The following is a 12,049-nucleotide window of genomic DNA, read 5'->3' on the forward strand; positions in this document are numbered from 1 at the left end:
TGGCATATCAAGATGCTGATTAGACAGCATGATTATTGCACACTTGTGCCTTAGGCTGGCCACAATAAAAGGCCACTCTGAAACGTGCAGTTTTGCTTTATTGGGGGGGTCTGGGGGGGTCCGAAAACCAGTCAGTATCTGGTGTGAGGGGTAGGGTTAGGGTTAGGGTAATGTTGTGAATCGAGTGGCCCATGGTGGTGGTGGGGTTATGGTATGGGCAGGCGTATGTTATGGACGACGAACACAGGCCACTCGATTCACAACATTACCCTAACCCTAACCCTACCCCTCACACCAGATACTGACTGGTTTTCGGACCCCCCAGACCCCCCCAATAAAGCAAAAATGCACGTTTCAGAGTGGCCTTTTATTGTGGCCAGCCTAAGGCACACAGGTCTGTGCAATAATCATGCTGTCTAATCAGCATCTTGATATGCCACACCTGTGAGGTGGGATGGATTATCTCGGCAAAGGAGAAGTGCTCACTTTCACAGATTTTTTTCAGATTTGTGAACAATATTTGAGAAAAATGGTTATTTTGTGTACATAGAAAATGTTTTAGATCTTTGAGTTCATCTCATGAAAAATGGGAGCAAAAACAAAAGTGTTGTGTTTATATTTTTGTTCAGTGTAGACCTTGAAGCTGTCAAGTCATGAATAAATGTATTTAACACTCACTTAAATCTAACGGATAAACATGTATGAATGAGAGCATAAGAATCTCCATATTGCTCGCTTTTTGGGGGAGAAAATTCCCAAAAAGAATTCTGACCTACACATGGGACATATTGAGGAATCCGGGACATCACCAGAGTTATTATTTATCCTCTGGATTTCATGGCATCCATCACTCAGTTGTTCAGATCTTTCAGCCTGGAATAAAGTGATCAATCGACCAACTGCCATTGCCATCCCTGAGGACTAGCTGATACCATGGCTAAAAATGTGAAGCACAAAAGCTTAGAAAAACGTATAAAACTAGTTTTCCTAACAGAGCCGTCTCCTTACCCTCGGCATCTCATACTTTATGTTGTGAACATCCAATGTGCCAATTATCCATCTCCTTTACCTCAAGTGTCCCAGAAATGTCTGCTTCTCACTCACTCGCTCAGCCTTCACCCCCATACCCCACATCTGCCCTTAGTGTCCCACTATGGCAACAGGGAAGCTAACTGCGTATCACATTGAAACTACAGTATTACGGCGATAACAAGGCACGTTGTTCAGAGTCGTGTCCGACCACGGCAGATTTGTGTCACACCGAGGCCCAGAATGCGGGTTACGATCTTGATGCTGATCTCTGCTAAGTAGGTGGATGTGTTTCCCTACCTCCAGCCTCCCTTTCCTCATTTACTCTCTATTCTCCGTCTCTGTTCCTTCACCCCGCCCCCTGTCTCTGAACGTCTACTGATCTCATTCACATGTATGCATTGTCACAGCACATTTACCCGTCTCATGGTGGGATTTGACAGGTCTGCTCTGAGGAAATGGGAAGTGATTGAAGCTGTCACAGAGACTATTTTGACAGTAATATGATTATGTCAGTGATGTACAGATTTAAAAATGGTTTCACACTCCCTGTATAAAGATTGTTTTTATATCTGCACTCATCAGCACAGCCTACATTCTCAAGGTCTTCCAAACAGAACAGATGGGGGTTTGTGTTACTAAGATTTGAAGGTGATCTCCTGGATTCTGCATCAATCATGTTGACCTTGTTCAAGTCAAAATAAGCCCCTTTTGTGCAAGAATTAGAAATGTGTCTTATTGATTCACTCACACTCTTAAAATAGGGCTCCTTTCCCCCCCCACCCACAACATACATGTCCCTAGCGTCACAACATGATTCATGTGCAGGGTAGGAACAACTTGAAAGCAGACAAAGCACCATTTCACACACCATAACACTGGCACCCAAGGCAGGAAGTGATCTTTTTTTTCGTTGGATTAAGAGCAACCTATTGTTTTTGCCCTAGTTTCAACATCATCTTTTTCAGAGCATCCAGAAGATTATCCCATTGCGATCTGTGACGATAAATGTGAGGAGCAAATGGTGCTTGATTGAACTTTTTTACTGATGCAACCTTGTGTTCCAAGACTGATAGACATGGATATATCATACAAATCTGCATAGGTCTCCCTCCTTAAGACCTTTCTTCATCATCTCAATTATCACCGCTCAATTAATTTACTTGCAGTTTCATCTGATGTCATCATTAAATGTTATAGTTTGCGCAACATAAATACCGTTCAGATTATTTTCATAAATTATTTTTCGCTTTTTCATTCTCTATGTACTTTTTGTTTGCCACTTTCTGATTCTAGGCGGATTATATGTGTGGAACAAAAAGTTACACTCTGAAGTGTGGCACGATGCAAAGTGCTAAAAGATCTTTATGCCTCAGACGCTGATGAAGGCTGGAGATAATTGGAGCTGGTATGGGATTCACAGCTCATTGAAAGTCTCACACAGGTTACACTCCCAGCCGTGAAAGGTGAGCAGCCCGCAAGACGCGAAGCAAGAGAGAATAATTGACAACCCGAGAGTAAGAAGGACTAGTAATTAGACTAGACATTAATCAAATCTTTGACTAATCAGTACAATGCCCAGAGTGTGGAGTTCAGAAGAGACAAATCGCATGGATACACTGCCTCCAGGAAGCCATGTATCATTGCCAACACACCTGCTAATCAACAGTTTTATCTCTGGTCTGCTGTGTTCTGTCAAAAACAACTCGTCGTTACATATATCACAGCATTTCTTCACAATAAATTGGGGAAAACAGCTCTCTCACCCAGTATATTTCATAAGGGCCACTAAATCAAACTTGTCAAACCAGTCGACCGATGTAGATAAACAAAACGTGTAGATTAAGACAGAAACAACGGACAATAAAACCACAGGGAAGAAATAACTTGAAAACTCAATACCCTCAACTCAGAGACTTATTTGGGATTTTTTCAAGGGAGTGTTTTGTAATTTGTTGGAAAATATATGTTTTTTTGCTTTTAATAGGGCAGATATGTAGTTTCATTATCCAGATAATTATATGTAATACAATTAGGCCTGCATAATATGTCCAGATCAGTTGAGTAAAAACCAAATTAAAACTAAAACATGATGACATTATTAAAACATAACTTGTTAATTGAAGATAAAGGCTGCATTAATATTCCATCAGATATTAGACAGTACCTTCCTGCCATTATCAGAGAACCAGACAACGTCTGGACTCATTTAGCCCAGTCTGCTGAACATCCTACCTTAACTGCACCTTATCAGCCTTCCCTATCATTTCCCTCATTTCTCTTCATTCTCTCAGTAGCTGCTCCTCGCCACCGCTCACACTTACATATAAGCAAAGGAGACATTTTGAGTCTGTGTGTGACAAGCTTGTTCTTTCTCTTGTTTCATAATCCCTATTTTTATATCCGTTTGTTTGTTTCAACACTGAAGTGACAATTATTCAGTACTTAAGAGTCATCATGGCATTCAATCTATTTCTACATCATTTTGGATTATATAAATAACCACCAAGACAGTTAATCGAATCAATATTTTCTTTTAGGTATTTTGCATTTGTTTCTAAGGCGACTCATTTTGATGTATATTTTAAGTGTTAACTGTGCACTTTGAACCTTGCAGTATGTAAAAGCATAAGGCGCATGGGCCCACTGACATATTTTTGTAAGGGAAATATTTTTAAAGTATTACACATTGTGCAGACAGAGCATGTTTTTGGAGTCATGTTGATTTTCACCTGTCCAAAATGCATCCTCCTTTTAAAAAGGGAGACATATTTGGCTCTCTTTTTTTGTAAACACCATTTTGTTTTGGGCAGGAGGTGCCAAGTGGGTTTATCAGAGCTTTGTAGCTGAAAACACATCAGCATCTGGACATGATGCTGATAAGAGAGGTGAGACGTGAACGCAAACCAAAACAGTAAAGCTGTGGGCCGGGCAGATACCAACAGGATGAGCAGGAAGTTGCTGAAACACTGCAGAACAGAGGGGAATTGCAGAGTCAGTTGATCATTCTCTGTGGGTACATCACTCAGTGACCCTTTTCACAGTTTCCATACGCATATGATGCATTGTTAATCAAAGAATATTGATCATAGAAGCTTTAAAGTCCTACTTGTATTCCATCCAGGGAGGGATGTGACATGCTGCTCCCTTCTTTCTCTCTGCCCTCATATCCTGAGCCTCTATAATATGCGTTCCAATAAAGGCAGGATGCCAAAAATCTATATACAGACATAAAAAAGGCATCTGCGAAGAGTGATTCTGTATTTATGAATCTAGTTGTAACAGGTGGAGCCATAAATGTGTTTTCAAAATCTATTTAAATAATAGTTGTTTACTACAATAAACCCATTCATGATCATCGTTGCTATGCAATAAGATATAAAAAAACTAGTGTTGGATAGAGGCTTGGCTCTGTCTCCTCTGTCAAGGAGAAATCAATCACTCCTGGAGGAACACCAGCTGGCACTTGAACTGATTGTGCCATTTGGCCTTGTGTGGAGATTGACTACTATGCCTTTTCCTCATCCCTGTCTTTCAATCATCAAATTAATTCTGTGTGTTTACAGGAGATTTCTGTCCAAAGGAAACAAACAAATGATGGCTTTGCCCAACTGGGACAAGCCTACTATTGTGTGTTTATTCATCACCGGATGTTTTACACTGATTGGGATGAGTTCTGGCAATGTCGTTGGATCTCATAAAGAAAAGGCGAGAATAATGAAGTGCATACAAGAGTAATACTTGTATGGTATTTAGATTAGATGGTCCAGTTTCATTCTGTGCCAGGAAAAGACAAACTTTTTCGTAGTGTTGCTGGAAAGTTTCGGTCGCAGACACAGGACAAAGAACATCACCATATAGTGTGGTCCTAAGGCCCATGTGTGTGTGTTCATTAGTCTTTCCTGGGACCTGGAGAGTCCTTTGTTGTCCGCATTTGCCATTTAATTCATGACCAAAGTCAACGTGGTATAATGAGTTCAGGCAGCACCAGAGCAAATGTAGTTCTTTACTTCCACCCTTGAAAACAACACACTGTTGTTATTGTACTTGATGTAATTGTTTTTGATTATTCATTTTTACTTAAGTGATTTTATCTGGAGTATTTAGGAGTACAGAGTACAGCGAATACTTTTCAGTAGCAGGGGGAAATGGTTTTGAAGTAGGAGGGAATATCAAAAGCATTTTAAAATGTTTTTATTAAAAATGACTTGCTTAGAGAACTTTAAAATATATTTAATGACATCTTTATATCCGTACATAATGCCTTTTAAGACCCACTCCACACAGAGGGCACTGTGTATAATTGCCTCAGTGGCAGCATGTTCTTGTTTTGTTGAAAGAGCAGCTCTGAGGCTCTGTCATTGGGAGCGCGCCCAGAGGTGGCTCATTGATTCTCAGTAGCATGCACGATGCCAGATGGCCCGCTGCAGCCTGCTTCTCAGGTCTGTCTTCACCTATTATGTAGAAACAATAACAAGAAGGATTGGAGTGTGGGAAATTGAGAGAAACCAAACAATGTATGATTTCAGATGTTGCTCATTGAAGGTGTCCCCCTATTCATAGTGGAGACTTCTCTCTCACAGTTCACAATGAAGATGGAGACTGTGAGGGCAATGGCCGCCAGCTGGCTCATGTGTAGAGCTGTTCATCATACTGGGATGCCAGTTTGCTCACATGTTCAGCTGGTGCATATCCTGAAACATATCACTCTGCCCTCTCTCCTGCCTACACACATCCACCACTACTCCTGTCCACTTGTCCAGACGGTTACAGCTGATGAATAACATTTGATAAATGACTCACATCACAAAGATTTGATAACGCAACCAGTAAAAACATTGAAATATTTGAGTTACTCCCATTACATTACTTCTGCACTACATTAACCAACTACCTCTCAATTTGGAAAAAAATAAATAATCTGAAAATGTAAATCAGAAATATTTTAATTAACAAAGATTTAGCTATCATATTATTACAGACGTTCACAGTATAATAATGTACAGTTTGCTCACCTTACCTATTGTTAGCTTGAACATTAATACATGATATATTTTTTATAATAAATAATTTCTTGTCCATGACCATCAAAGGTAAATGCTTGACACGCTGTGCATAGATTACTTTTCATTTGATTATTTATTGTAGGTGTTTTTGGTTTAAATTAAATTTAACTGAGCTTTATACTCATATTGGCTACTTAAAGTAAGGCATGATGCTTTTGTCTTTTAGTCTGTATATCTTGAAATGGAAATATATTTTGTTATCTGTGTTGTTTAATTTCTTGGTACATATATCAAACAGCATAATAAAAAAAAACGTTTTTCTTTTTCCTTCAGTTAAATATTCAACGCTATTTCATTATTTGTGTAGATATTGTAGACGCTTTAGACATTGCTGAAGAGAGACTAAATAAATAAGAAACATAACTTGATAGGTAGAAAATAACTGAAGAAGGGGTTAAGGTAAACTGTCTAACTCTTGCTTTTATCTATCTGTGATCTGTGGGCTTTATTAAGAACACTTGAGGACACATGCAGTGTAAATGTTTTAGGGACTTTACGCAGGCCACCAGGAGGTCAATTCAATCAATTAACAGACGCAACCCTGGCTGTTTACAGAAGCTCTGTTGATGTGTTGAGTGGGAGCTGGTCACCTTTCCTGCTGAGGTTGATGGCTTCCTGTTGTTCAAATCACTAAGAAATGACTTTATTGTTTTTTCTCTCATGTAAAAAAGCACTCACAAGTCACTGGTGAGCTGTATTGCTTTGCAAACCATTTTACTGTAAGAGCAAAAGCAAAAAGCGACTGATAAACACATAAGGTGTGCTTTTATTGATCACCAGTAATGTGTACAGCTTTTTTCTATCTCTCTCCGTAAAGACAGCTGCGTTCAGTCTGCACTGCCACTGTATGGAGCGGATGAGGGAAGTCTGTTGCTAGGAAACCAAGTCCTATTGAATGTATGATGAGAAATATATTCCCTTTTGACTAAATATCCTGAAATCCTTTTATTTATGTCGTTTTATGCGTTGGTAAAACACCAAAACACTTTCAATAAAACTTTAAATATAACATAAAACAGTTGCTTACAAGATTTCTTGCTGACACTCATTTGTGTCAAACACTTCATTGTTGCCAGAGTGGTAATTACATGATGCAGGAATACATACACTTAAGAAAATGTATTCTACAATAACTGGTGTGACATATACAGTACTTGTGTACGTGTGTGTGTGTGTGTGTGTGTGTGTGTGTGTGTGTGTGTGTGTGTGTGTGTGTGTGTGTGTGTGTGTGTGTGTGTGTGTGTGTGTGTGTGTGTGTGTGTGTGTGTGTGTGTGTGTGTGTGTGTGTTGCATTTGGTTTTAGCATAATAGGTAACATGTAATATTTGCCCCTACTGTGTGTGTGTGTGTGTGTGTGTGTGTGTGTGTGTGTGTGTGTGTGTGTGTGTGTGTGTGTGTGTGTGTGTGTGTGTGTGTGTGTGTGTGTGTGTGTGTGTGTGTGTGTGTGTGTGTGTGGTGTGTGTGTGTGTGTGTGTGTGTGTGTGTGTGTGTGTGTGTGTGTGTGTGTGTGTGTGTGTGTGTGAGCTCTGCGTTGATGACAGATGGTGAAGCATGGTGCACACCTGGGCCATTAAAAATGATACCTCTCAGAAAACATTTCCAAACTCAGCTAACACAAATGATGATTCCACCAAAAAACCTTTTGACATCTGTAATCAGTCATGTAAGAAAAAGCACTTGAATTTTCTACTAAAAGGATTTTTTAGCCTTTAGTTATATTTCGGTTATCTTTGATTTCTACATACGGCATTACAAAATATTTGGAGTATCGGTCATAACGATGACACGTCAGCCGGTTTAGCATACAATCATCTATTAATGTTTAGGGATTTATTATAACATCTTGCCAACTAAACTTTTGCACCCTTTTTCTCTCAGGAGTACACCGTCGATGTCTTCTTCCGCCAGAGTTGGAGGGACGAGAGACTGAAGTTCGACGGGCCCATGCATGTGTTACCCCTCAACAACCTCCTGGCCAGTAAGATCTGGACTCCTGACACCTTTTTCCATAACGGAAAGAAATCGGTGGCCCACAACATGACGACTCCAAACAAACTGCTGCGACTAGTTGACAACGGCACGCTTCTCTACACGATGAGGTGAGAAACCTATGAGGTCGCCACTCTTTGTTGAGTATTGTACTTTAACAGATACAGGAAAACATTCCTGCCCACTGCAATAACTCTCTATCACCTCTGGCTGGCAGAGAAGTATCTGCTCCTTGCTTCTCTTGGAATAAAACCACACTGTACATTTTACATTTATATTCAGTTTAATATTTAATATTCCATCTGTCACATACTTATGTATATATAATACCTTGCTTTATATCTTGTTATTGTTCATTTGTAAATTCAACATGTATATTTTCTACTTTCTTGTTTATTTCTTGTCTTTTAATTGTTATTGTACTATGCTGCTGCAACACAAACATTTCCCAAATTGTGATCAATAAAGTACTATCTTATCTTATCTTAACAAGACCAGAGTCTGCAGCCCAGTACACAGTAATGCTATGAGCTAAATGCTAATGTAACTGCAAGAAATTGCACCTAAGGAAAGTGGCAACATGTCGATAAGCATGTATTTTGTTGGCCATGTTTTCCCTTTTGATTTAGCGCTTTCGCATGCCAACATTTGCTACTTTACACAAAGTGCAGCTGACGCAGAGGAGTTTGTTTTCGGTGGTGTGACACAGAATCTTTAAAGTGAATTGATTCTGTTGCCATTCTCTGTCTGGTAAGCCCCTAAGCTTAAAACCAGTGCTTGTTTGTGCCTATTATACTTAAATGAACAGAACAGCTTGAACAAGCAACACATATGGTGCACAAATGTAATGGAAGGATATGATTTCTGTGATCAATTGCTTAGAAAAAAGTGAACTCCCTATGCAGGAGTCATTAGCAGCGGATATCTGGATCATTTCTGATCATCCCATCTGTCTGATTGTCTTTCACATACAGACAACTCAATGAATAATCACTTGATCAAAGAGTGCCATTGTGCATACATATATGTCATGCTAAAAATAGACTGATAGTAGCATCAAGTCAGCTAGCACCATTATGTTCATGACTGAAGCAAAAATTATGTATTAGTTTGAACCCATCTGTTCATCTACTGACAATCATCCATTGCAGCAGAGCCTTGAATCACTGAAAAAGAAATACTTCTATGTTGCTTGTCCCAAAGTCATTATTGATTTTCAAGGGTGAAAATGAAATAGTGAAAGAATTAGATTTCAGTCCCAGAGCAGTTCTGCCAAGGCCAAGACAGATATATTACATTGATAAATATCATAAGGAATGTTTTACTTGGATAATCAAGTAGATTTGAAATAAGATGAAGCAAAGTATGACAAACATCTGCTAGACAAAAGCAACAAGTATTTTTAAAACCAGCGTATCTTTACACACATCTAGTTTAAAGCTACATTTTATATTTCAATTGGCCCTAGTATGCAATTTTGGGGATTTTCCCTTTCCTGTAGTGTGTTATAGGTTTGTGCGCATGTAAATGGTCTGCAAAGGCAAACATATCCCTCCAGAGGGAGTTTCTCTCCCACACACTCTTCGGGTTGCATTTGCAAAGGGGTTCATTTGGACCCTTACAGTTACTTTTTGTATTAAAAAGCTACAAATGATTATTCTTGTCGCCGTTTCAGTATGAATGTCAGATCAGCCTAGAAATTAAATTAATTTCATCAATTACTAGCCGTTTTAGGTGCCGTTTGACAGGCAAGGGTAAATTGCTAACATTGGCTTTATGTTATATTGCAATAATATGCGTATAGCTACTGAGGCACTTATTAGTAATGAGGAAGCATCATAGAACAGTCAAGAGGATGTTAAAAAAAACACAAGTGCATTACAAGGAGCTCATTTGAAACAGTAGGTTTCTCGATAGAAAAGATCTGTGAAGTGTTAACACTACTGTAGGCTGATAAAACTAGACAACATGAAGCTGTTTACAATGGTGAGATTAATTTATATCAGCCTCTTCAAAGTATACAAGTTTTCTAGTAGCCATGTCAAATCTGTACACAGTTCTGAAGCATGCAACATATGGGCCAATCGCCAATCAGGGCGATCCTACCTGAATGCGCACGCAGACCCACAGTATATAAGGCAGCCACATCTCCTGATCCTGTCATCTTACACCCTCTTCAGCGAGCGGCATAGGAAAGACAGGGACCATAGGTAGAGGGCTCTGTATGTGCTTATATGACTAGGGTTACAATACGTAACCCCCCATTACATCTCACACAGGCTCCGCCCTCTACTGGACTCTATGGGTACAGTGGGTGGAGCCCTGATGGATAAACACCCTGTCGTCCAACAACATCGACCCATCCCACTGCCCCTGACCAGCCTTTGGTTAACAGCCACCGCACCCCAACTTTCTCTCATCCGGTTGAGACCGTGGAGAAGTCGGGCCGCAGCTTACTTGGCTGGGTAGAGCACACTCACACGCGCTTAGCTCGTGTAGAGTGTGCATGGAAAATAGTGAGGAAGGCTCTCCCCCCTCACCCGTCCTGTGTTGCCCCAGCAAGCACAGACGACGAGAATGAGCCAGACATGTCCAAGAGATAAAACCTTATGAAGGGGCCTGGTGTAGACCAGGACGCCACCGTGCATATGCCCTCCACACTCACGCCGTTGAACAAGGCTGTTGATACAGCCATACCACGTGTAGAGTGTGCATGGACCCCAGTGGGGAAGGCTCTCCCCGCCTGTCCATAGGCATGTGAAATGCACTCGCAGAGCCATCCTGTCAGGCGTTTCTTGGAAAGAGCTTTAAGAGCCAAACTATTCCGAAAGCACCAACAGCTGTTCAGTGCGTCTAATGGCAGCCGTGCGCCGTACATAACATGCCAGCGCACGCACCGGGCAGAGGAGGTGCAATTTAGCCTCCCTGTCCCCAATATGGGGTGGAAGACTAAAGCCGTCTAACTGTATAGCTCTCGACCTGAACGAACTCCTTAAGTTCTTGGGAACAAAGTAGGGGTTCGGTCTGAGTGTCACCCCTATACAATCACTCCGAATCAAAAGGCAACTCGGGTGCACCGACAGAGCGGTCAGCTCGCACACTCTCTTGGCCGAAGTCAAGGCAAATAGCAAAGCTGTTTTCAATGATAGTGCCTTCAGGGAGGAGAGCTCCAGAGGCTCAAATGGTTCTGTGACCAGAGCCTCGGGGGCAAGGCCCGGGGGCAAGGCAGAGTTCAAAAAGGGGGTCTCGGGCGGACGGCCCGGGGGCAAGGCAGAGTTTGAGGATGGGCGAAGACCACAGCTCTCAGGGGACCGGGCTGGAGCCGGTGTTGACCGGACAGGAATCGGAGCCGGTGGGACGGGTGTCGGCAAGATCCCCCACGGAAGAGGACAAGGAGTTGGCAGCACCCCCAGCGAAACAGGTGATGTTGAGGCCTCCAACGAAACAGGACACGGGGCTGGCAGGGCCCCCGGCAGAAGAGTAGTCGGTGGGACCCCCAACGGCACAGGACACAGGGCCGGCAGGACCCCCGGCAGAAGAGTAGTCGGTGGGACCCCCAACGGCACGGGACATAGGGTTGGCAGGACCCCCAGCAGAAGAGTAGTCGGCGGGACCTCCAACGGCACAGGACACAGGGTTGGCAGAACTCCTGGCAGAAGAGTAGTCGGCGGGGCCTCCAACGGGACAGGACACAGGGTTGGCAGGACCCCCGGCAGGAGAGTAGTCGGCGGGGCCTCCAACGGCACAGGACACAGGGTTGGCAGGAGAGTAGTCGGCGGGGCCTCCAACGGCACAGGACTTAGGGTTGGCAGGACCCCCGGCAGAAGAGTAGTCGGCGGGGCCTCCAACGGCACAGGACACAGGACTGGCAGGACCCCCGGCAGGAGAGTAGTCGGCGGGGCCTCCAACGGCACAGGACATAGGGTTGGCAGGACCCCCGGCAGAAGAGTAGTCGGCGGGGCCTC

General features: G+C 42.3%; 1 protein-coding gene across 2 annotated transcripts in view; it reads left to right on the forward strand.

Moving 5' to 3' along the window:
• Window positions 1-12,049, forward strand: part of gabra3 (gamma-aminobutyric acid type A receptor subunit alpha3) — a 175,453-nt gene that overhangs the window by 130,099 nt on the left and 33,305 nt on the right. For both annotated transcript variants that reach the window (XM_034099567.1, XM_034099568.1), the window contains exon 5: window positions 7,974-8,194. In XM_034099567.1, coding sequence (XP_033955458.1) covers window positions 7,974-8,194 — 221 coding nt within the window. The remainder of the gene's footprint in view (window positions 1-7,973; window positions 8,195-12,049) is intronic.

Source organism: Pseudochaenichthys georgianus, chromosome 14 (assembly GCF_902827115.2).
Source record: "Pseudochaenichthys georgianus chromosome 14, fPseGeo1.2, whole genome shotgun sequence".
Taxonomy (NCBI): Eukaryota; Metazoa; Chordata; class Actinopteri; order Perciformes; family Channichthyidae; genus Pseudochaenichthys; species Pseudochaenichthys georgianus.